The sequence below is a fragment of the Mobula hypostoma genome, chromosome 5, assembly GCF_963921235.1.
Source record: "Mobula hypostoma chromosome 5, sMobHyp1.1, whole genome shotgun sequence".
Lineage (NCBI taxonomy): Eukaryota > Metazoa > Chordata > Chondrichthyes > Myliobatiformes > Myliobatidae > Mobula > Mobula hypostoma.
In genome coordinates this window covers 28,643,930-28,665,728 of record NC_086101.1, presented here as the reverse complement: position 1 = coordinate 28,665,728, position 21,799 = coordinate 28,643,930, and the positions used below count along the sequence as shown (strand labels likewise).

The following is a 21,799-nucleotide window of genomic DNA, read 5'->3' as shown; positions in this document are numbered from 1 at the left end:
GCGGTGCTTGCTGCTGCAAAGATACAGAACACCAAAGGCTTTGTTGTGCACCTGATGCTAGGGTAAGGATCTTCCCTTCTGAGCTGGAGGGAATCTTGGTAATGGAAGGGAATGATCCAGCTGTTGTGGTGCAACTGCGCACTAATCCCACCGACCGGTCTTGGTAAGGTCTGCTGAGGGAATATGAGCAATCTGAGGCACAATTTAAAAGCAAAAATCAATGATAATTAACGTGAAACACACAAAATGCTGGAGAAGCTCAGCAGGGGAGTCTGTTCCTATGGAAATAAATAAGGTGTTTAACTTTTTCGGGCCAAGACCCTCCATCAGGACTGGAAAGGAATAAGAATCCCCCTTCTCTGTTGCTCCAACACCCTCCCCACCCCTACCAGACTCCGGATTCCTCCCACTCTCACTGCCGGGCCCTGTACCTCGCTATGAGCTGTCGTTGGTGGAACTTGTGACAATTGTCCTTATGTTCCATTACACTAACATAAATTTATGTTCTTGTTCCTTGTATTCTTACCCAAAGGAATCAGTTTGCCCTTCTTTGAGTCAAACCATCATTGTTCTTATATGCCTATTTTACAAAGCTGTGTTTCTTCTGGAGATTTGATAAATGTTCACAGTATTCACAGCTGTATTGTGTTCACTTTTCATATTTTCATTGATGGTATGAATTCAGAGAAATAACTGCATTATTTGTTTTCTCTCAGTGGAAGCAAGAAGCACAGAGACTGGTACTGACGTTAGTAAACATTTTATTACTTGATGGAACAACAATAAGCTGAAGTTCACACTGCAGTGGAAAATTTCATCCTGTTCCAGAAGTAGTCGTTCGACATTTTCATCATGTTTCCCATTTTTCCATGGCTTCACTTCCTCTCCCCCACTCTCCGATGTGTGCCACTCTCCCACATTTCCCATTACTTCCCTCCTCTGCCTGTTGCTTCTCTTCTCCTCCACACCCCATCTCTCGCACTCTCTGTCCCCACTGTTCCTCTCTGTTTCACCACATTCTCTTTCTCACCTTACCTGTTACACTGATCTCTGCTCCTTCTCCCTCACCTCATCACCATTCCCATTCTCTTTTTGACACACTCACCTCGTTCTGCATACCCTGATCAGTATTTGGCAGGTGTGTTCATTTTCCTTAAATTTTAGTCTCTGGTGACCCAACATATTTCTCCTGGAACAAAATGCTCTTTTCCCAGCAAATAGGTCTGAGCTTGCACAGACGGTTCATTAATCAATCCTACTACATCTATAACCTTTAATTTGATTATCAGTATCTATTGGAGTAAACAATATCTTTATGGCAATGAAAGATTTATCAGGCTTGAATGCTTTAAAATACAATAGCAACAAGATTATTTAATCAGAAGAATGTTCATTGGAAAATCAGAGAATACTTCAAAATGAATTAATGGTTGGTTCAGGTGATGTGTCACTGCCTTCATGTTGTTGTGACTGGATAGTCATAGATGTCCACTCTAAAATCTGACAAACGATAATCATGTAACACTTAAAGAATAAGAGTTGACGCACAATGTGTTCCACAAGGTTGAACGGTAAGAACAACAAATCCAAAAGAACTTAGATGACAAGTGATCTGGAGGGTTGGATAAAAAGGAAGGATGTTGGCAGGAAGACATATTAAAAATGAAGATACCCTTCAAATGTGGAGAGAGTCAGTAACTTCAAATGCCTGAGAGTCACTATCTAACAGGACTTGTCCTGGACCCATTATATAAATGCAATTGTAAAGAAAGCATGACAGTGCATCAACTTCCTTAGAAGGCTGCAGAGATTCAGCATGACACCAGAAACTTTGACAAACTTTGAGAGATTAGCAGTGGAGTGTATTGACTGGCTGCATTACAGCCTGGTATGGGAACACCAATGCCTTTGAACAGAAAATCCTACAAAAGGTACTAGATTTGGCTGAGTTCATAACAGGTAAACCTCATCCAGCCATTGAGCACATCCACATGAAATGCTGTTGTAGGAAAGCAGCATCTATCATGTTATCTTGTTATTCCATGCTCGTTATTTATTACTATTTTATTTGTAGTTGCATTTCAAAAGTTTGTTGTCTTCTGTGCCCTTGTTCTTTCAGTGATCCTGTTTATAGTTACTATTCTATTGATTTGATGAGTATGCCTGCGGAAAAAAGAATCTCAGGCTTTTTTTATGTGTGTACTCCAATAATAAACTTTAATTTGAACAGATGTACCACTGGTATAGAGGGGAACATGAAAATGAAATAGGAAGAAAATCTAATGGAAAACCCCAATACATTTAATGACCATAGTAAGGGTAAACAGGAAACAAGTCAATTCCTTTGGGAACAACCTATTCATGGAGCATGTTATCATTGAAAAAGGCATATGTGGTATCGTATAAACTTTGAGGATGTATCTCCCCCAGGAACCAAGATGTATCCCAGTCTGTTATGTGCCATATATGAGAGAGTGCTCTGGCCCCAGCAGAAACTTGTATTGTTAAACTATCCACAAGTGAACAGAAAGATGACCAAAGAGTAGTTAATGTGATAGTTGTATTCCAGAATGGCAGACCAGATCAAGCGGGGTAGGAAAAGGATGTGAGGTGGTGCAGAAACAAAATCTGAATAACATGAATCATACATGCTTGCTCAGTTAGTGATTACTCATAGATTATCAAAAAATGTATTATCAAAAAATATTTGACCAATTGAGCGACATTTTGAAGAGGTAACAAAATGTATCGAAAACGACAGTCTGATTGTTGTTTACCCATGTCTGATATTGTCATAGACAACAAATCCAAAGCGTTAGAGCTCGGTGGATCCAGACCCAATTGCATAGATGTATGTCTCAGAGCAGCTGCAAAAAAATATCAAGGGAGGGTGAAATGCCAGAGGTCGAGGTGCACAGTGGAACCAATGACAGGTCGAAAGGCAGGGGAAATAGATCCTGCACTGTGAGTACAGGGAGACAGGGAAAATGTTGAAGAACAGGACTTCCAGGGTAGTAATCTCTGTCTTACTCCCAGTGCCACATGCGCGTCAGGGCAGCAATAGGATGACGGCACAGACAGATCAGTGGCTGTGGAACAGCTGCAGGGGCAGGGTTTCAGATTCTTAGGATCTCTTCTGGGGAAGGAATGAAACAACCTGTGCGAAAATGATGGGTTACACATCCCACAGAAGGCATAGACTGGTTGTAGACAGGTCATATTCTGCATGGAGGTCGGTCACCAGTGGAGTGCCTGAGGGATCTGTTCTGGGACCCCTACTGTTCGTGATTTTTATAAATGACATGCACGAGGAAGTGGAGGGATGGGTTAGTAAGTTTGCTGATGAGCACAAAGGTTGGAGGTGTTGTGGATAGTGTGGAGGCTGTCAGAGGTTACAAAACTGGGCTGAGGAGTGGCAGATGGAGTTCAACCCAGATAAGTGTTAGGTGGTTCATTTTGGTAGGTCAAATATGATGGCAAAATACAGTATTAATGGTCAGACTCTTGGCAGTGTGGAGGATCAGAGGGATCTTGGAGTCTGAGTTCATAGGACACTCAAAGCTTCTACGCAGGTTGACTCTGTGGTTAAGAAGGCGTATGGTGTATTAGCCTTCATCAATCATGAGATTGAGTTCAAGAGCCGAGAGGTAATGTTGCAGCTATATAGGGCCCTGGTCAGACCCCACTTGGAGTACTGTGCTCATTTCTGGTTGCCTCACTACAGGAAGGACATGGAAACCATAGAAAGGGTGCAGAGGAGATTTACAAGGATGTTGCCTGGATTGGGGAGCATGCCTTATGAGAATAGGTTGAGTGAACTCAGCCTTTTCTCCTTGAAGCGACGGAGGATGAGAGGTGACCTGACAGAGGAGTATAAGATGATGAGAGGCACTGTATTGTGTGGATAGTCAGAGGCTTTTTCCCAGGGCTGAAATGGTTGCCACAAAAGGACACAGGTTTAAGGTGCTGGGGAGCAGGTACAGAGGAGATGTCAGGGGTAAGTTTTTTTTTTTACGCAGAGTGTGGTGAGTGCGTGGAATGGGCCACCAGCAACGGTGGTGCAGGTGGATACGGTAGGGTCTTTTAAGAGACTTTTGGATAGGTACCTGGAGCTTAGAAAAAAAATAGAGGGTTATAGGTAAGCCTAGTAATTTCTAAGGTAGAGACATGTTCGGCACAACTTTGTGGGCCGAAGGGCCTATATTGTGCTGTATGTTTTCTATATCCTCATGGGCAGGTTTACCAGAGCTGTTGGGGAGGGTAGGAACTAAACTGGCAAGGGGATGAGAATTGAGTGACAGGGCTGATGATGGGGCATTTGGTATACATGTCAATGCAGTGTTTAGTCAGACCTTAAGGGAGTCTGCGGAAGGATTTGGACAGATTGAGAGATTGGGCAAATAAGTGTCATGTGGAAATGCAGTGAAGGGAAGTGAGTTGGTAGTAAAGAGGGTCCAGAGGAGAGTCACAAGAATGATTCTGGGAATAAAAGGGTTAATGTACGAAGAGTGTTTGATGGCTCTGGCCCTGTCACCTCATTGAAACCTAACAAATATTGAAAGGTCCAGACAGAGTGGATGAGAAGAGAATGTTTCCTATAGTGGGGAAGTCTAGGACCGGAGGGCACAGCCTCGGAACAAAGATGAGAAGGAATTTCTTTAGCGAGAGGGTGGTTAATCTGTGGAGGTCTCATCATTGATTATATTTAAAGAAGAGGTTAATAGGTTCTTGATTAGCCAGGGCATCGTGGGTTATGGGGAGAAGGCAGGAGAAGGGGTTGAGATGGCAATAGATTAGCCATGATGGAATGGAGGAACAGAGTCGATGGCCCGAGTGGCATAATACTGTTTCTATGTCTTATGGTCTAAAATTGCCCTGGTGATAAAAGGCAGCTACTGATGTTGGAGGATTGTGTTTGTGAGTGGAAGCCTGTGTCCAGCAGATAGTGAGCAGGCTAATTTTTAGTAATATTGATACTGTAGAGTTGGTGAAATGCACAGATAGATGGCAGGTAGAAAGAGTGATGATGTATGGTGGGAGGATGAACAAGGAGGTGGTGTACACAATGAATGTAAGACCCCAGGGAATTTTAAGGAACAGGATAATCTTGTTCTTTCTGTCCAAGCATAATGACTTAAAAAACACCCAAATAAGCTGGAGAGAGAAACAGTTAATATTTTGATTGCACAAGTTGCATTTGCTCTGATGTTCAGACATTCCACACAAGAGTATCTAAAAGTCTATTGCAGGTTGTGGATATGAAATGTTAACTGTTTCTGCCTGAGCAGACACTGCTTGACCTGCTGAGCAGTTCCAGCATTTCCTGTTTTTTCCCTATTGCACATTATCATCATATATTTTATTTTTTTAATTTCTGGGCAAATGTCTGCATTGGTTGCAACTGATAGTGGGTAGATTATGGGGAAAGTGGGAGAATTGGACAATTGGTGCTGCTTTGTGCACTAGCATTGGTTCAGTGGGCTTAATGACTACCTACATCATTTGACAATTTAAGTCTCATCTTATTTCTCCCACTTCGTATTTTTCTGAGCCAAACCTTATGGAACACATCAATGCTTCATCGATCCCATGGGCGAGACTCTGAAAGTAGTAAGGGAGAAGCATAGAACTGGGAGAAAGTTTACCACCATTTGACACAAGATCAGGGAATGTGCTGTCTGACAACATGGAGAGAATAGGGATTGAGGGAGGAGTTGAGGAGGTGGGGCTGTGAGTAGACTGAGTACAGGGGTAATAGAGGCTGTCATTCCAATGTTATTTCCAAGGGATGGGACATATATGGGGAACAGGAGACAATATGGATGGATTCTCTGTCCTCAGCTCCCATCATGTCTGAGGGAGGGCAGCACTGAGGAAAAACGATGTGGTCTTAAACACTCTGGGCAAATGGTGGAGAAGATGGAGGGTGAATTGGAATCAGCAGATTGTTTATCAGCTGGGTGGAACATTTACTTCCCATTTTGGAAATGTTTGCAGTGTCTTCCAGTTATTTATCATCCGACCACCAATTAAAAATGAGAGAAATGCCTTTTTTAACCCAGTTTCCAGTCCCTTTGTTTGACTCTGTTGGATTTTGCTTCTGCTCCTCTGATGACATATTCACATTGATAACTTTCTCTATTAACTCTGCCCGTTCCTTGACCTCCGTCAGTGCCTGAATTCTGTCCAGGAACCCAGGCTTGGCCTCTACTCTCTCAGACTGAATCAGGAGCTCAATGTAGGCTGGGGTAGATAACGGATTTGGTCTCAGAGCTATCTCTTCAAGTCTCCTAATGCTCATGGATAATTGTTCAATAAACTTCAGGACTGCATTCTGAACCTCATCAAACTCTTTCTCAAGACTCTCCATGATTTTCTGCTGAGTCATCTTCTCACCATACGCCATCTCATAATTTTTTTTCAGCTTATCAAATGTTCTCTTCTCTTTTTTCGTTACATAGTCAAACTTGTATTTCTGGTTGAAGTGAACACTCCAGACACATTTTTGGGGACAGACAGTGCAGTTCCCATCCCTGTCCATTGCTGCACATCGTGATTTTTTTGCATCATTTGCAATCCTACAGGGATAGTGACAGGTGAAGCGACATTTCTGACAGTTGGTTATGTAATGTCCAGTCCTGCTGATATCTTCCTCCACTGGAGATGTAATTTCAATCTCATACTCAAAGTCTTTATTTGCATCCAGCTCGGTCTGGTGTTGGTTCAGAACTTGTTGTGTTTTTCTGAGCTCCTCCTGTTTGGTCAGGCTAACTCTGATCTGAACCTGCAACCCCTCCACTGTAGTCTCCAGCTGCTCACGTTCCCTCAAAACCTCTCTGGTCAAAGATAAACTTTTTGTTTCCATCTTGTTGAGAGCGCTAAAGAATTTCTTCATACTGTTTTGTCCCTTCTTCCAGAAAGTTGCATCAAAATTATCATCATCATCATCTTCCCCGCTGTCATCAGAAGTACCCTTAGCACCATCGTTTCCTGACGCCGGACACTGGGCAAATATGACAGAATTGTTGAACTTGAAGTGAGCTGGCACACCATTTTTATCTTTGGGACATGGTACATCAGCTGCCTTCAAAGCCTCTAGAACAGGGGGACGGTTTCCATCTGCAAATGTCACCAATATCTGAACATTCTCGGCAATATCTTTGCCAAAAACAGAAAGAATTGAATCAAAAATATATTTCTGTGTGTGAGTCAGGCGAGCCAAAGAGGCTTGAACAACAAGACACACAGCATCAATTTGATCAACACCCTGTGGGGAGGTGAAAAACTCTCGGATGTGCTCAGTGATCAATTGATCTTGGCTTATTCCCCTGGTGTCTCCAAATCCTGGTGTATCGATGATAGTCAGAGAGTAATCAGTTTTAAATCCTACCTGATGGTGGAGTTCGTAGGCAGTGATGGAGGATGTCTGACTTTCAGCCTGAGATTTTCCTGTCTCTTCATGTATTAACTTGTATCTGAAGTCGTCTTCCCATTTCACACCCAAGATGTAGTTGATCATCCCATTGATGAGGGTCGTCTTTCCTGACCCTGTTGCTCCCAGAACCATCACTGTCTTCATTCTGTGTTTTGTACTGGGTTTTCCAAAGGAGCATTTCACAAGGTGTTTCCTATCATCCAATATCTTCTCCGTTAGGTTGAGCTTGTAAATGGAAGGGTTTCCTTTGGATATCACTGGAGATCTGCTCAAAAGTTTCTGGGCTATTCTGTTTGGTGCATTTACTGTTTCTAATAAAAGCTCATCACTTGCTGCACTGCAACCTGCTTCCCCACAGTCAGCAGACACTCGGACTCTGTATTTTTTCTTTGGTTTCAATCCCTTTAGCTCACAGTGACATTGTGTTTCATTTGTCCTCACTTCCTCCCATAATCCACACTCCAGTTTGGACCCAACTGCTGTCTCTTCTTTATACTCAATTTTGTACTGAACGATTTTAACACCATCTCCAATCTGTTTTGGAATGTCCCAAGTCAGAGTGGCAATTGGTGAACGATATTGGAAGGCCAGTTGACCAGGTGGACTTGTAGGATGAGTGGTGTACCGACAACTGTCACTGGCCTTACTGACACCTACCTTAGACACAGCTCTGTACTGGAAATAATATTCCTTGTATGGCTGCAACCCAGATATCGTGAAAGACTGGGATTTATCAGGTGTAACCAGAGATGTCCATCCCTCCTGCTGGGGGCCCTGGTACTCTACTCTGTAACCCACAATCTCACCGGCCCCATATCTGGGTGGATGTAACTGCAGAGTCACACTGTCATGTGTTGTTTGACTAAATTTCGGTCTCGCTGGCTGTGATAGGGGTTCAAAGCATGGGTTCTCCAGAGACCCTTCCCGATACAGGTAAATAGCTGCTCCTGTTTGACTGCCATCCTTCACAGATGCAAGAAGAAATTTTGTTTTCCCATCTGCTTTGTTGGCTGTGGCAAAGTCCAGGAATAATTGAGATGTTTTCTTCATTTTACGGGACATGGACGGATGGCAAAAACAATCGTTGATATGTCGTGTTGCACAGGCTCCAGTAGCAGGAGTTGGTGACTGCATTTTCTGATCTGTGAGAGATTGGAGGTAGTTCTTTGCCTCTGACAGATAGAGATCATCCTGATGCAGTGATGTAAATGTGAAGCAGACCACATAGTCTATTGTTGGATCCATCAGCTCATCATCCAACTCTGTCTTCGATTTCACCGAAGGTATATCTTCAAACATCCTGAGGTAATGTCCCACTGCCTTCATCTCCTGTTCCTTATCATCCAACCATGTGACCAGTGACTGCTGACTGAATGGTGACAGTTCCCTATTCTTCAGTATATCAACCAGTAAATCTTTCTTCTCTTCACCTCTCCGGATAGATGGCAAATCTCTTGCTAAAGTCCCCTGGAAAACCTGTTTGTATTCCAAGCACATCTCTCGGAATTCTTTTGTCCCATCTCCAATCTCGGGAAACTGAATGGAGACTCTGTCTTTCAGCATATCATTGCATTTTATCACTGCCTCACTGAGCTGTTCCAGGACACGCTGGCAGTGACTGATCAAATCCACACTTATCTCCCTCACCACCAGAGCAGCTTTTGAGTTTAGTTTACTGAGAGGATAAAGTATGACTCTCACAGGCACCGAATTCTCCCCACCTGATCCCAGTAAGCTTGGGAGGCTTGCATAGGTACTGATGGCATCTTTGAATGTGGTGGGATTATTCTTCAGTGAGAAATCCCCATAAAAGGTGCAGCTAAATTTCCTAGAATTAGACTTCTGTTCTTCTGTCATTTTCAGTGAGTCTTCCCCATGAACTGCAAACTCAGGGAGATGTGTAATCATTGCTTCCATATTACGCTGGACGTCCTGCAGTTTCTCTGCTGGAGGGACCATTTGATCAAACACAAAGAAAGCCTGGGCCCCATACAGCACTGCTGTAACGACGTGGGTTGCCGACCCCTCGTCAAACACACTCGGGTCACTGATGTTCAGCTTCCCCAAGTGGCTCACTGTCAGCTGTTCAAAGCTGGTTGTTGTTTTGTACTGAAGGGTAACTCGTGCCTGCTGTTTTGATTCCTTTGTGTCAGTGAGATATTTTGCTGATCCTTTCACCTCCACTGCACCACTCAGCAGACTTGCTTTCAGTGATTCCGACACGTTGAGTGCGGCAACTTTCTTCTCCATGGAGTCTGATGTGATGATGTGAATCTCAGTGCTGGGCTGATCCCGACTACTGAGGTTGTTTTCGAGTGTCTGTGAATCCCACAAGGTGATGTCTATGGAATAAAACAACAGGAAACAGTCAAATTAAGTTCAGTTGTGTAAATAATGATTATACTGTGAACTGATTTCCTGAAAAGGCTGCATTTTGGCCATAAGACATAGGAGAAGGATTAGGCCATTCATCAACTCTGCTCCTCCATCTGACCATGGCTGATTTATTATCTCCGTCAGCCCCATCTCCTGCCTTCTTCCCTAATCTTTGATGCCCTTACCTATCAATCTCCAATTTAATTATACCTAAAATGGCCTATCTGTGGCAATGGATTTCACAGATTCACCAACCTCTGGTGAAAAAAGCTCATTGTTCTAAAAGACGTCCTTGTATTCTGAGACTTGCCTCTGCTCCTCGCCTCTCCCATTATTAGTAATATCCTCACTCCATCTCAGCATTAAATACTTCATCCGTTCACCGCCTTCTACAGACTTCCTGCTTCCTGAACTCCACCAGTCTTTGTACCAGCTGTAAACATGACCGTAACGTTATCAATTCCGCCATCCAGACCATTGACATACAGTATAACATGAAAACAAATGCTCCCAATACTCACCCCTGAGAGCACCACTAGTCACTGGAAACCCCATTATTTTCCTCTTGCCTGTGAGCCACTCATCAGCCAACCATTGGTGCCGTATACCATGGGCTCTTTTTTTAGCAGCCTCATGTGCACAGTGGCATATCTAAGGTATGGCAGGTATAGCACGTGCCCTTGGCGCCACTGAGCAGTTTCTATTAGAGTCAGACAAGCCATCCTCGGATCGTGAGAAAAGAATTTTCTTCAGATGTATGATCTGTCTTTGATTATCATGGGTGAGAAGCACTAGGATGGCCTTATTTCAGAGCATTGTGTAAGAAGACCATGAAACGTTACTTCACAAAGAAGAAGGAATGTGGAGCTGCAGGACAGAAGAGACAAAAGTGGGATGCAGAGGAAGCCAAGAAGTCGAGCAAGTTCTTCATGCCCTTCTTTGAAAAGCCTGGAACAAGTAGTTCGACATGTTCGATGGAGTCGCCTGCACCTGCTACAAGTTTGTTAGAATCCGAAGGTGGATCAAGTACAAATGTGTCACAAGCCGAGGAGGAAGTCAAGTCAGAGAAATCTGAGTATGATGAGATTAAGAGTGAGGCTGCCACAGAGAACGTGGACATGACAGGAGGGGAAGACGATGGTGGTGGTGGTGATGTTGAGTTTATTGATGAGATTTTACCTGACAATACTGAACCTAGTGAACTGGATGGTGTCAAAGAGCCTCGAACTGTCATACCAGAAGTGATTGTACAGCCTGACATTGGACTTCTGAAGTTCGACAAGGATACTGGAAAAGCAATTCTGCCTTACGCGCTGAGAACAAAATTAATAAAGCTGGGTTCGAAGTATTTCCAGAACAGCGAGGGGCCTTTCCTACTAACAAATAACTGCTCAATGAACAAAACTTGCTTCAGGAGGAAATTGGGAAATGGTCGTGGTGAGGAAGTGACTCGCTCATGGCTGGTCTATTCCCCTTCTAAAAAGTCTGCATTTTGTATCTGTTGTCTTCTCTATTCCCGGTCAGACCATCAATCCTCATTGGAGCAGGAAAGTGGATTCAACCAGTGGAAAGCACCTGAAAGGATTGGTGTTCATGAAAAAGCCAAGAATCAGCGGGAATGCTTCACACAGTGGAAAGAAATGGAAAGAAATTTAGCTGGAAACAGAGGCGTTGTTGACGCGGTATTTCAGTCACAGATTGAGAAGGAAAAGCTGAAGTGGTGTGATATCTTGACGAGAATCCTTCACTGCATAAAATTCCCTGCGACTCAGAACCTGGCTTTGCGAGCACACAGGGAGTCACTTCAGTTCGACGATGACTCCAATGTGGAAGTTTCCTCGGCTTACTGAAACTACTGGCCGTCTTTGACCCTGTCGTAACAGAACACCTCACTCATTTGGAAAGTCATCCTGGATCCACGTCTTATCTTTCACTGAGTGTCCAAAATGAATTCATCCACATCATGGCATCCACTGTTCGCTACAGTTTACTGAGAAGGATCCGTAAAGCCAAGTACTTTGTACTATGGTCTCATGTTCGACTCGACTCCTGATCGACACTGTGAGCATATGTCAGAAGTAGTGAGGTATGTGGAAGTTGATTTTGAGAGGAAAACAGTTTGTGTTAGAGAGCCCTTCCTTGGTTTTATCCAGCTAAGCCAACAGGATGCTGAGAGCTTGGTTGAAGACATCTTGAAACAGTTAGGGAAGGACGAAATAGAGCTGCAAGATTGTCGGTCACAGTGTTATGACAACGCAGCTGTGATGGCTGGACACAGTGGTGTTCGTCAAAGAATAACTGAGAAAAACAAGCTGACGGTGTTTGTGAATTGCAACAATCACTCACTCTACTTGGTGGGTGTACATGCAGCTATCGAAGCTCTCGACGTGTTTTTCTCTCGTTCAACACAGCGCTGGGAAAAACTCAAAAATGCCGTGCCTGTGGTTGTTAAGTCGGTGTCAGAAACCAGGTGCAGTGCAAGGACAGAAGCAGTGAAGCCCGTCAACAAGTACCTTGAGGAGATACTTCAAGTTCTCCAGGATATGATAGACAATGAAAACAAGATCAGTGAAACAAGAAGTGATGCAAGGCAGCTGGACAACCACATGTTGAGTTACGATTTTCTGATTTTGCCAGGATTTTGGAACAAAGTACTCATTCTCATTGACCATATTCAAAAGAGGCTGCAGGATCCTAGCATGAATTTCCACAATGCTGCCCTGGATTTGAAAGCCCTCCGAGATTGATTTTATGATGAAAGAGAAGTGTTGGTCAGAGAGTCACTCGAAGAAGGAGTCAGTCTCTGTCAAGAATGGAATATTGAAGTTGAAAGATGTCGGAGACGAAAGGAACGAATGAGAAACTGATGAGAACTCGAGAGACGCTGGATTAACAGCTAAGGAGGAAATGGAAAGAGTCATGAAGGGAACACTTGACCGTCTTCACAGAGAAATGGCCAAAAGGTTTGCTCGTTTGCATGAAACTGACGCCACGTTTGGGTTCCTTCTCGATGTCAAGGGACATCTATCTTGAATTTATTGTTCAGTATGGAGATGAGAGTGTCTTCCCCAATCTTCGCATTGCTATTTAGATAATGCTAACCGTAACATTTTCCATCGCCAGCTGTGAGTGATCATTCAGCAAGTTAAATCTAATACTTTTTTATTTGGGAGCCTCCATGGGCCAAGACAGATTCTGCAATCTTGCTGTGCTGAGTGTGGAAAGAGAAGAAACTGAAAAAAACTGACTTTGATCACATCATAGACCAATTTGCAAGGAAGCAAGGAAGGTGCAGTTATAATTTTCATGTAGTGCCATAATTTGTGAGCTTGACTTGTATTTTTCAGCTGATATTATGGTAAAGTTATCTAAAAGATGGGTGTCAGATGTTTGGACAGGGGCACAATTTCAATGCTTGCCATAGACGCTATTTTCCATAGATACGCCCCTGTATATGCAGTACCTTATCAATAGCCTTCTGAAATTGTAAGTAAACAACAACCATTGATTCGCATTTGTCTACCTTTCCTGTTATTTTCTCAAAGAATAACAACAGATTTTGCAGGGAAGATATTCCCTTGAGGAAACCATGCTGTCTTTGACTATTTTATCATGTGCCTTAAAATACTTTGAAACCTCATCCTTGTAGATGGACTCCAACATCTTGCCAACCACGGTAGTCGGTAGACAGTCTAACTGGCCAATAATTTTCTGTCTTTTGCTTCCCTCCCTTCTTAGAGTGGAGTGTTATTTGCAATTTTCAGCCCTCCCAATCCATTCCAGAATCTAGTGTATCCAGGTGACTTTTCTACCTTCAGACGTTTCACCTTCCCAAGCACCTATTCCTTATAGCAGCGGTCCCCAACCACCAGGCCGCAGACCGGTACTGGGCCGCAAAGCATGCGCTGCCGGGCAGCGAGAAAACGATATGATTTGGCGATTTGAGTCAGCTGCACCTTTCCTCATTCCCTGTCACGCCCACTGTTGAGCTTGAACACACGCGAGGTCATTACCCTGGCGTCATCCATGTCAGCGCAGGAAGAAGATCAACTCCTCGAGCTTGCAAATGACGGCGGGCTGAAAAGTATGGTTGACATAACATCTCTGCCGGCATTCTGGATCAAAGTCAAGGCTAAATATCCTGAGTTAGCCAGTAAAGCACTGAAAATGTTGCTTCCACTTCCAACATATCTCTGCAATGAATGCAACGAAAACCAAATTGCGGAATAGACTGGACATAAGGAACTCCCTTCGAGTATCGCTGTCTCCCGATGGGACCGTCTTGTTGCAGGAAAACAAGCCCGGGGCTCCCACTGATTCAGCGATATTGGTGTGTTGCAATGATTTTATGTGTTCATACGGGGAAAATATGTGCTGTGTGTTTAATATCCAAATGTTACTTAAAATGTTATGATGCTATTGACTTACTTATATAACCATATAACAATTACAGCATGGAAACAGGCCATCTCTGCCCTTCTAGTCCGTGCCGAACGCTAGTCTCACCGACCTGCACTCAGCCCATAACCCTCCATTCCTTTCCTGTCCATATACCTATCCAATTTTTCTTTAAAAATGATAATACCGAACCTGCCTCTACCACTTCTACTGGAGGTTCGTTCAACACTTACATCAAGCTCCCCTGTCCTCCCCTGATAATTGAGTTATCGCTATATTCATGCAAGGAAAATATGCGCTGTGTGTTTAATATTAAATTTGTTAGATAAATCCATTTAGAAATGAAATTGAGTGTATTAGCCACTTATCACCTATATTCTGGTCCTGATTACCATCCTCCCCCCCCCCCCGAACAGAATCACCAAAAACGATTTGTAGAAAAAATCGGCACGTACACACATGCGCACTGGTGCCCGCGCAAGGCTTCATGGTCATTGTAGTCTCTCGGGGTAAACAACCTATTAGATTGCTACTCTTGTCTGTTGGAAACCCTACACCCACCCCCGCACCCCGGGTCGGCCGGTCCGCAAGAATATTGTCAATATGAAACCGGTCCGCAGTGCAAAAAAGTTTGGGGACCCCTGCCTTATAGTAGCGACTGCAGTCACTTCTGCCACTTGACACTCTCAGATTTTTGGCAGACTGCTGGTGTCTTCCACAGTGAAGAACTGACCAAAATACTCATTGAGTTTGTCTACCTTTAGCTTGTCCTCCATTACTACCTCACCAGCATAATAAAAGAACTTCTGGTATCCTCTTTTGTGTTATTGGCTAGCTTAACTTCATATTTCATCTTCTCTCCTTATTGCTCTTTTAAGTGACTTCTGTTGGTTTTTAAAAGCTTCCCACTATATATTATATCATCTCTTCCATGCTGTCTTTGACTTCTCTTCTCAGTGTGCTTCTTTTTAAGGATGAGCCAATCCTGAGCATTCCGAATTACTTCTAGAATCTCAAGCAACTGCTGCTCTGGTGTCGTTCTTGCTCGAGTGCCCTTCCAATCAACTTTGACTAGCTCCTCTCCTATACCTCTCTAGTTTCCTTTACTCCACGACAATATTGATATATTTAATATTAGCTACTCCCTCTCACACTGAGGGTGTATTCCATCATATTATGATCACTACCTCCTAAATATTCCATTAATTTCCCTCATCAAATCTGTTTCACTACACAACATCTAATCCAGAGTTACCTTGTCCCTTGTGGGCTTTACCACAAGCTGCTCTAAAAGCTGTCTCATAGAAACATAGAAAACCTACAGCACAATACAGGCGCTTCGGCTCACAAAGTTGTGCCGAACATGTCCATACTTTAGAAATTACTAGGCTTACCTACAGCCCTCTATTTTACTAAGCTCCATGTACCTATCTAAATGTCTCTCAAAAGACCCTATCATATCCGCCTCCACCACCGTTGCCAGCAGCCCATTCCACGCACTCACCACTTTCTGAGTAAAAAACATACCCCTGACATCTCCTCTGTTCCTACTCCCCTGCACCTTACACCTGTGGCCTCTTGTGGCAACCATTTCAGCCCTGGGAAAAGCCTCTGACTATCCACAAGATCAATGCCTCTCATCATCTTTAACACCTCTATCAGGTCACCTCTCATCCTCTGTCACTCCAAGGAGGAAAGGCCAATTTCACTCAACCTATTCTCATAAGGCATGCTCCCAAATCCAGGCAACATCCTTGTAAATATCCTCTGCACCCTTTCTATGGCTTCCACATCATTCCTGTAGTGAGGCAACCAGAACTGAGCACAGTGCTCCAAGTGGGGTCTGACCAGCGTCCTATATAGCTGCAACACTACCTCTCGGCTCCTAGATTCAATTCCACGACTGATGAAGGCCAATGCACCATATGTCTTCTTAAGCACAGAGTCAACCTGCACAGCTGCTTTGAGCGTCCTATGGACATGGATCCCAAGATCCCTCTGATCCTCCACTTTGCCAGGAGTCTTACTACTATATTCTGCCATCATATTTGACCTTCCAAAATGAACCACTGCACACTTATTTGGGTTGAACTCCATCTGCCACTTCTCAGCCCAGTTTTGCATCCTATCAATGTCCCGCTGTAACCTCTGACAGCCCTCCACACTATCCACAACACCTCCAACCTTTGTGTCAAACTTACTAACCCATTCCTCCACTTCCCCATCCATGTCATTGATAAAAATCATGAAGAGTAAGGGTCCCAGAACAGATCCCTGAGGCACCCCACTGGTGACAGACTACCATGCAAAATATGACCCATCTACAACCACTCTTTGCCTTCTGTGGGCAAGCCAGTTCTGGATCCATATCTTCTCCATCAACTTACCAACCACTGAGGTAAGACTCACTGGTTTATAATTTCCTGGGCTATCTCTACTCCCTTTCTTGAATAAAGGAACAACAATCACAACCCTACAATCCACCAGAACCTCTCCCGTCCCCACTGATGATGCAAAGATCATCGCCAGAGGCTCAGCAATCTCCTCCTTCACATCCCACAGTAGCCTGGGGTACACCTCATCCAGTCCCGGCAACTTATCCAACTTGATGCTTTCCAAAAGCTACAGCACATCCTCTTTCTTAATATCCACATGCTCAAGCTTTTCAGTCTGCTGAAAGTCATCACTGCAATCACCAAGATCCTTTTCCACAGTGAATACTGAAGTAAAGTATTCATTAAGTATCTCTGCTATTTCCTCCGGTTCCATACACACTTTCCCACTGTCACACTTGATAGATCCTATTCTTTCACGTCTTATCCTCTTGCTCTTCACATACTTGTAGAATGCCTTGGGGTTTTCCTTAATCCTGCCCGCCAAGGCCTTCTCATGGTCTCTTCTGGCTCTCCTAATTTCCTTCTTAAGCTCTTTCTTATTTGTCTTACAATCTTCTAGATCTCTATGATCACTATCTCCAAAATGTTCTATCACTGAGAGATCTGACGCCTGACCAGGTTCATTTCCCAATATCAAGTACAGCCTCTCCTCTTGTAGGCTTATCTACATATTGTGTCAAGAAACCTTCTTGAACACACCTAACAAACTCCACCCCATCAAACCCCCTCGTTCTAGGGAGATGCCAATCGATATTTGTGAAATTAAAATCTCCTATCATGACAACTCTATTATTACACCTTTCCAGGATCTGTTTCCCTATCTGCTCCTCAATATCCCTGTTACTATTGGGCAGCCTATAAAAATCACCCAGTAAAGTTACTGACCCCTTCCTGTTCCTAACCTCCACCCACAGAGACTCCATATACAATCCCTCCATGGCATCCACCTTTTCTGTAGCCGTGACACTATCACTGATCGACTGTGCCATGCCCCCACCTCTTTCTCCTCCCTTCCTGTCCTTTCTGAAACATCTAAAACCCAGCACTTGAAGTAACCAGTCCTGTCCCTGAGCCATCCAAGTCTCTGTAATGGCCACCACAACATATCTCCAAGTACTGATCCACGCTCTAAGGTCATCCGCTTTGTTCACAACACTCCTTGTGTTAAAGTAGAACATCTCAAACCTTCGGTCTGAGCACATCCCTTCACTATCACCTGCTTATCCTCCCTCTCACACTGTCAACAAGCTTTCTCTATTTGTGAGCCAACAGCCTCTTTCCCAGTCACTTCAGTTCAGCTCCCACCCCCCAACAATTCCAGTTTAAACTCTCCCCAGTAGCCTTAGCAAACCTCCCCGCCAAGATACTGGTACCCCAGGGATTCAATCGCAACCTGTCCTTCTTGTACAGGTCACATCTGCCCCAAAAGAGGTCCCAATGATCCTGAAATCTGAATCCCTGTCTCCGGCTCCAATCCCTCAGCCATGCATTTATCCTGCACCTCATCCTATTCCTATACTCCCTGTCACGTGGCACAGGCAGTAATCCCAAGATTACTACCTTTGCATTCCTACTTCTCAACTTCCTTTCTAACTCCCTGTAGTCTTTTATCAGGACCTCTTCTCTTTTCCTACCTATGTCATTGGTACCAATATGTACCATGACCTCTGCCTGTTCTCCCTCCCAGCACAGTATATCTTGGACGCGGTCTGAAACATCCCAGACCCTGGCACCTGGAAGGCTAACTATCATCTGAGTTTCTTTCTTGCATCCACAGAATCGCCTGTCTGATCCCCTAACTATAGAGTCCCCTATCACTACTGCCTTACTTTTCCCTTCTCTACCCTTCTGAGCCACAGGACCAGACTCTGTGCCAGAGGCACAGCCACTGTCGCTTCCTCCAGGTTGGCTATCCCCCTCAACAGTACTCAAACAGGAAAACTTATTGTCAAGGGATACAGCCACACGTTTACTCTCTAGTACCTGACTCTTCCCCTTCCCCCTCCTGACTGTGACCCACCTATCTGTCTCCCGTGGCCCCAGTGTGACCACCTGCCTATAACTCCTTTCTGCCACCTCCTCACTCTCCTTGACCAGGCAAAGGTCATCGAGCTGCATCTCCAGTTCCCTAACTTGGTCCCTCGGTCTCATATGCATGCTAAAACTTTTATCTCATGGTCCAGCACCAACCTGAATTTCTCAACCTCTGCATATTGAAAATCTCATTACCATCATAGCATTGTCCTTTTTTACATGCCTTTTCTATCTCCCCATTTGTACTCCACACCCCGGCTACAGTTCAGAGGCTGGTATATAACTACCATCAAGGTATTTTTATGCTCACAGTTTCTTAACTCTACTCACCGGAGTTTCTACATCTTCTGATCCTATGTCACTTCTTTCAAAAGATTTTATTTGATTTGTCTTTTTAACCAACAGAGACACCCCCTCACTTCTGTCCTACTATCTGTTCTTTCGATATGATATGTATTCTCCGATGTTAAGTGCCCAGCTACAGTATGATATCCTTCCAGCCTCGAATCAGTGATGTCCACAACATAGTAACGGCCAATTTCTAACTGTGCTACAAGATCATTCACCTTATTACAGACACTAAGCTGGGTTCATTCAAATATAAAATGTGCAGTCCTGTATTCACCACCCTGTTCATTTTTTCCATGTTAATTTCTTATGGTAATGAACTTTGTGATTTGCTAGGTCCCAGCGTAACCTAGGAGGAGCCCAGCCCATCAGAACTCCTCCCTGTTTCCCCAATAATGGGCCAATATTCCACAAATTCAAACTCATTTCTCCCTTATCAATCTTTGAGCCACGCATTGGTTGTCTGATCTATTTACCTTGTGACAAATTGCACTTGGCTCAGGAAAGAATCTAGAGATCATTATGTTTTGGGTTCTGCCTTTTAATTTAGTCACTAGCTGCTTAAATTCCCTCAACAGAACATCTTCCCTTGTTCCCACAAAAACTGCGACAACTGGATCTTTCCTCATCCACTCCAAACTCCTCTGCAGGTCAGAGGAGATGTCCTGAACCAGGGCACCAGGCAGACAGCACAGCCTTTGAGATGCTTAATCACTTTGACAGTGAATTGTGTCTATTTAGAATGAATGTATAACATACTAGGCCAACAGAACCAATTAGTTTACTGGTTTGGAACAGTTACTTTACCTGCCAGAACTTTCCTAATTGCCCCTCAGCCAACTGAGACCACAATTGCTCACCAGCCTGATCCCAAACCAGATCCCTGTTACAAACCTCTGTGGTGTGAGCGTCACTTATCATCTTGTTGCAAATAGAATCCAAATTGTAAAAATATTGGTGAACATTCACACTTCTGTCCTCATGATGAAAGAAGGTAATTGAAGCAGCAGTTGATAGGTCATGGGAATCTGCCCTGGAAGTTGTATCAGTGTTTGAACTTGAACTGCATGCAGCACAGGAGACAGACCCTTCCAGTATCATAAGCACACATTTGCTCATTATTTCTCACTCTATTGGAAATCTTCCCTTTCTGCTTTCCATCTTTTCCCCACCTTCTCTGCTACTGAATTATTCTCTCTTTAATTTCTGACAAATGATCTCCAGTCTGACACATTCCCTGTTTCAAATTCCCCAGGTGTTGCCTGATCTGTCTGGACTAACACCTCGCCTGTGGCCAGCGAATAGTTAACAATCTCTGTCTGGATTCCAGCAACCTCCTTGCCTTCTATGGGATACCTCTTAGAAAAATGAGAGCTATGGGTAACCCTAGGTAATTTCTAAAGTAAGTGCATGTTCAGTTCAGAATTGTGGGCTGAAGGGCCTGTATTGTGCTGTAGGTTTTCTATGTTTCTACCTTATTGGATTAGCCATACTAGAACATCACCATCACAACATCTAATATTTTTGAACAATGTGCTTCTCCTTGGCGAATTCAGACAAGGGATAATTTTACGTGATCTGACTCCATGGACGGTCCTTGACATCCAACTTTTCTTGCGTTTACTGAACTTGCCTTTCGTCCTTTTGGAACACATTTACCCTGAATTCTGATTGTTGCTTGCTGCCACTTATGTGCGGGAGGGAGGGGAGCTGGGGGCGACTTTGGGGTTCTAAAATTTAACTGTCATTCATCTTTTGGGGGCACTCCTCTGTTTTCGTGGATGGTTGCGAAGCAGAAGAATTTCATGATGTATATTGTATACATTTCTCTGACATTAAATGTACCTTTGATTTCTCTTTAGAATGATTCCTACTTGTCTGCTGGAGACTTTGCTGCAGGTAGCTGCCCCCAATTGACTTTGCCAGGTGTTATTTTATGACATTGAAATCGACCTTATCACATTTTAGGAGCTTTAATCCCAAAGCATCCTTATCTATTTGCATAACGACTTCGAAATTTACAGAGTTCTTGTCACAACCTTGCGGTCTGTAAACTGAATCTACCGCACTGTATTGACCATGATCTTCCAATACCTGGGATCAGAGTGTCTGACCGGCAGTCGTACAGCATTCCCAGCTGGAAAGGACGGCCCAGGGTAGCCATTTTCACGACTTCACACATCATTGCACTGAGAGCTAGGAACTCTGTGACCTGAAATGGAAGGTGTAACTTTTTTTAACCAATTATTCAAAGATAAAATTATTTACAATAAACCATTCAATGACTCTCAATCCTTTACAGACATTACCATTACATTCTATATATTTCCACACTTTACAGCACTCACGTGGCACTTTGTTGGTTTATCTTTACCCACCATTGTTGAGGGGTATATTCCCCGTCACCCGACCCCTCCCACTCCCGCCGGAGAAGAACCTTAAAGCGTGGTCCTTCCCCACCGGGCCCTTGCGGTGGCTGCACCGAGTTTCAGTGCGTCCCTCAGCACGTACTCCTGCAGCCGAGAATGTGCCAGTCGGCAGCATTCTCCCACGGACATCTCCGTGTGCTGGTAGATCATCAAGTTTCGGGCCGACCAAAGAGCGTCTTTCACCGAGTTGATGATCTGCCAGCAGCACCGGATATTGGTCTCCGTGTGCGTCTCCGGGAACAGCCCGTAGATCAGACAGTCCTCTGTTACGCAGCTGCTGGGGATAAAACGTGACACTAGCCCGTCCATCCTCCTCCACACCCTCTCTGCGAACTGACAGTGTGCAAAGAGGTGGATCACAGACTCCTCCTCACTGCAGTCCT

General features: G+C 44.1%; 1 protein-coding gene across 1 annotated transcript in view; it reads right to left on the bottom strand.

The window, feature by feature from the left end:
- Positions 1-767: 767 nt before the first annotated feature.
- Positions 768-21,799, bottom strand: part of LOC134346167 (uncharacterized) — a 39,010-nt gene continuing 17,978 nt past the window's right edge. Inside the window, exons 2-3 of the mRNA XM_063047481.1 lie at positions 21,082-21,199; positions 768-9,777 (exon numbers count right to left, since the gene is read on the bottom strand). Coding sequence (XP_062903551.1) covers positions 6,008-9,777; positions 21,082-21,199 — 3,888 coding nt within the window. The 3' untranslated portion in view covers positions 768-6,007. The remainder of the gene's footprint in view (positions 9,778-21,081; positions 21,200-21,799) is intronic.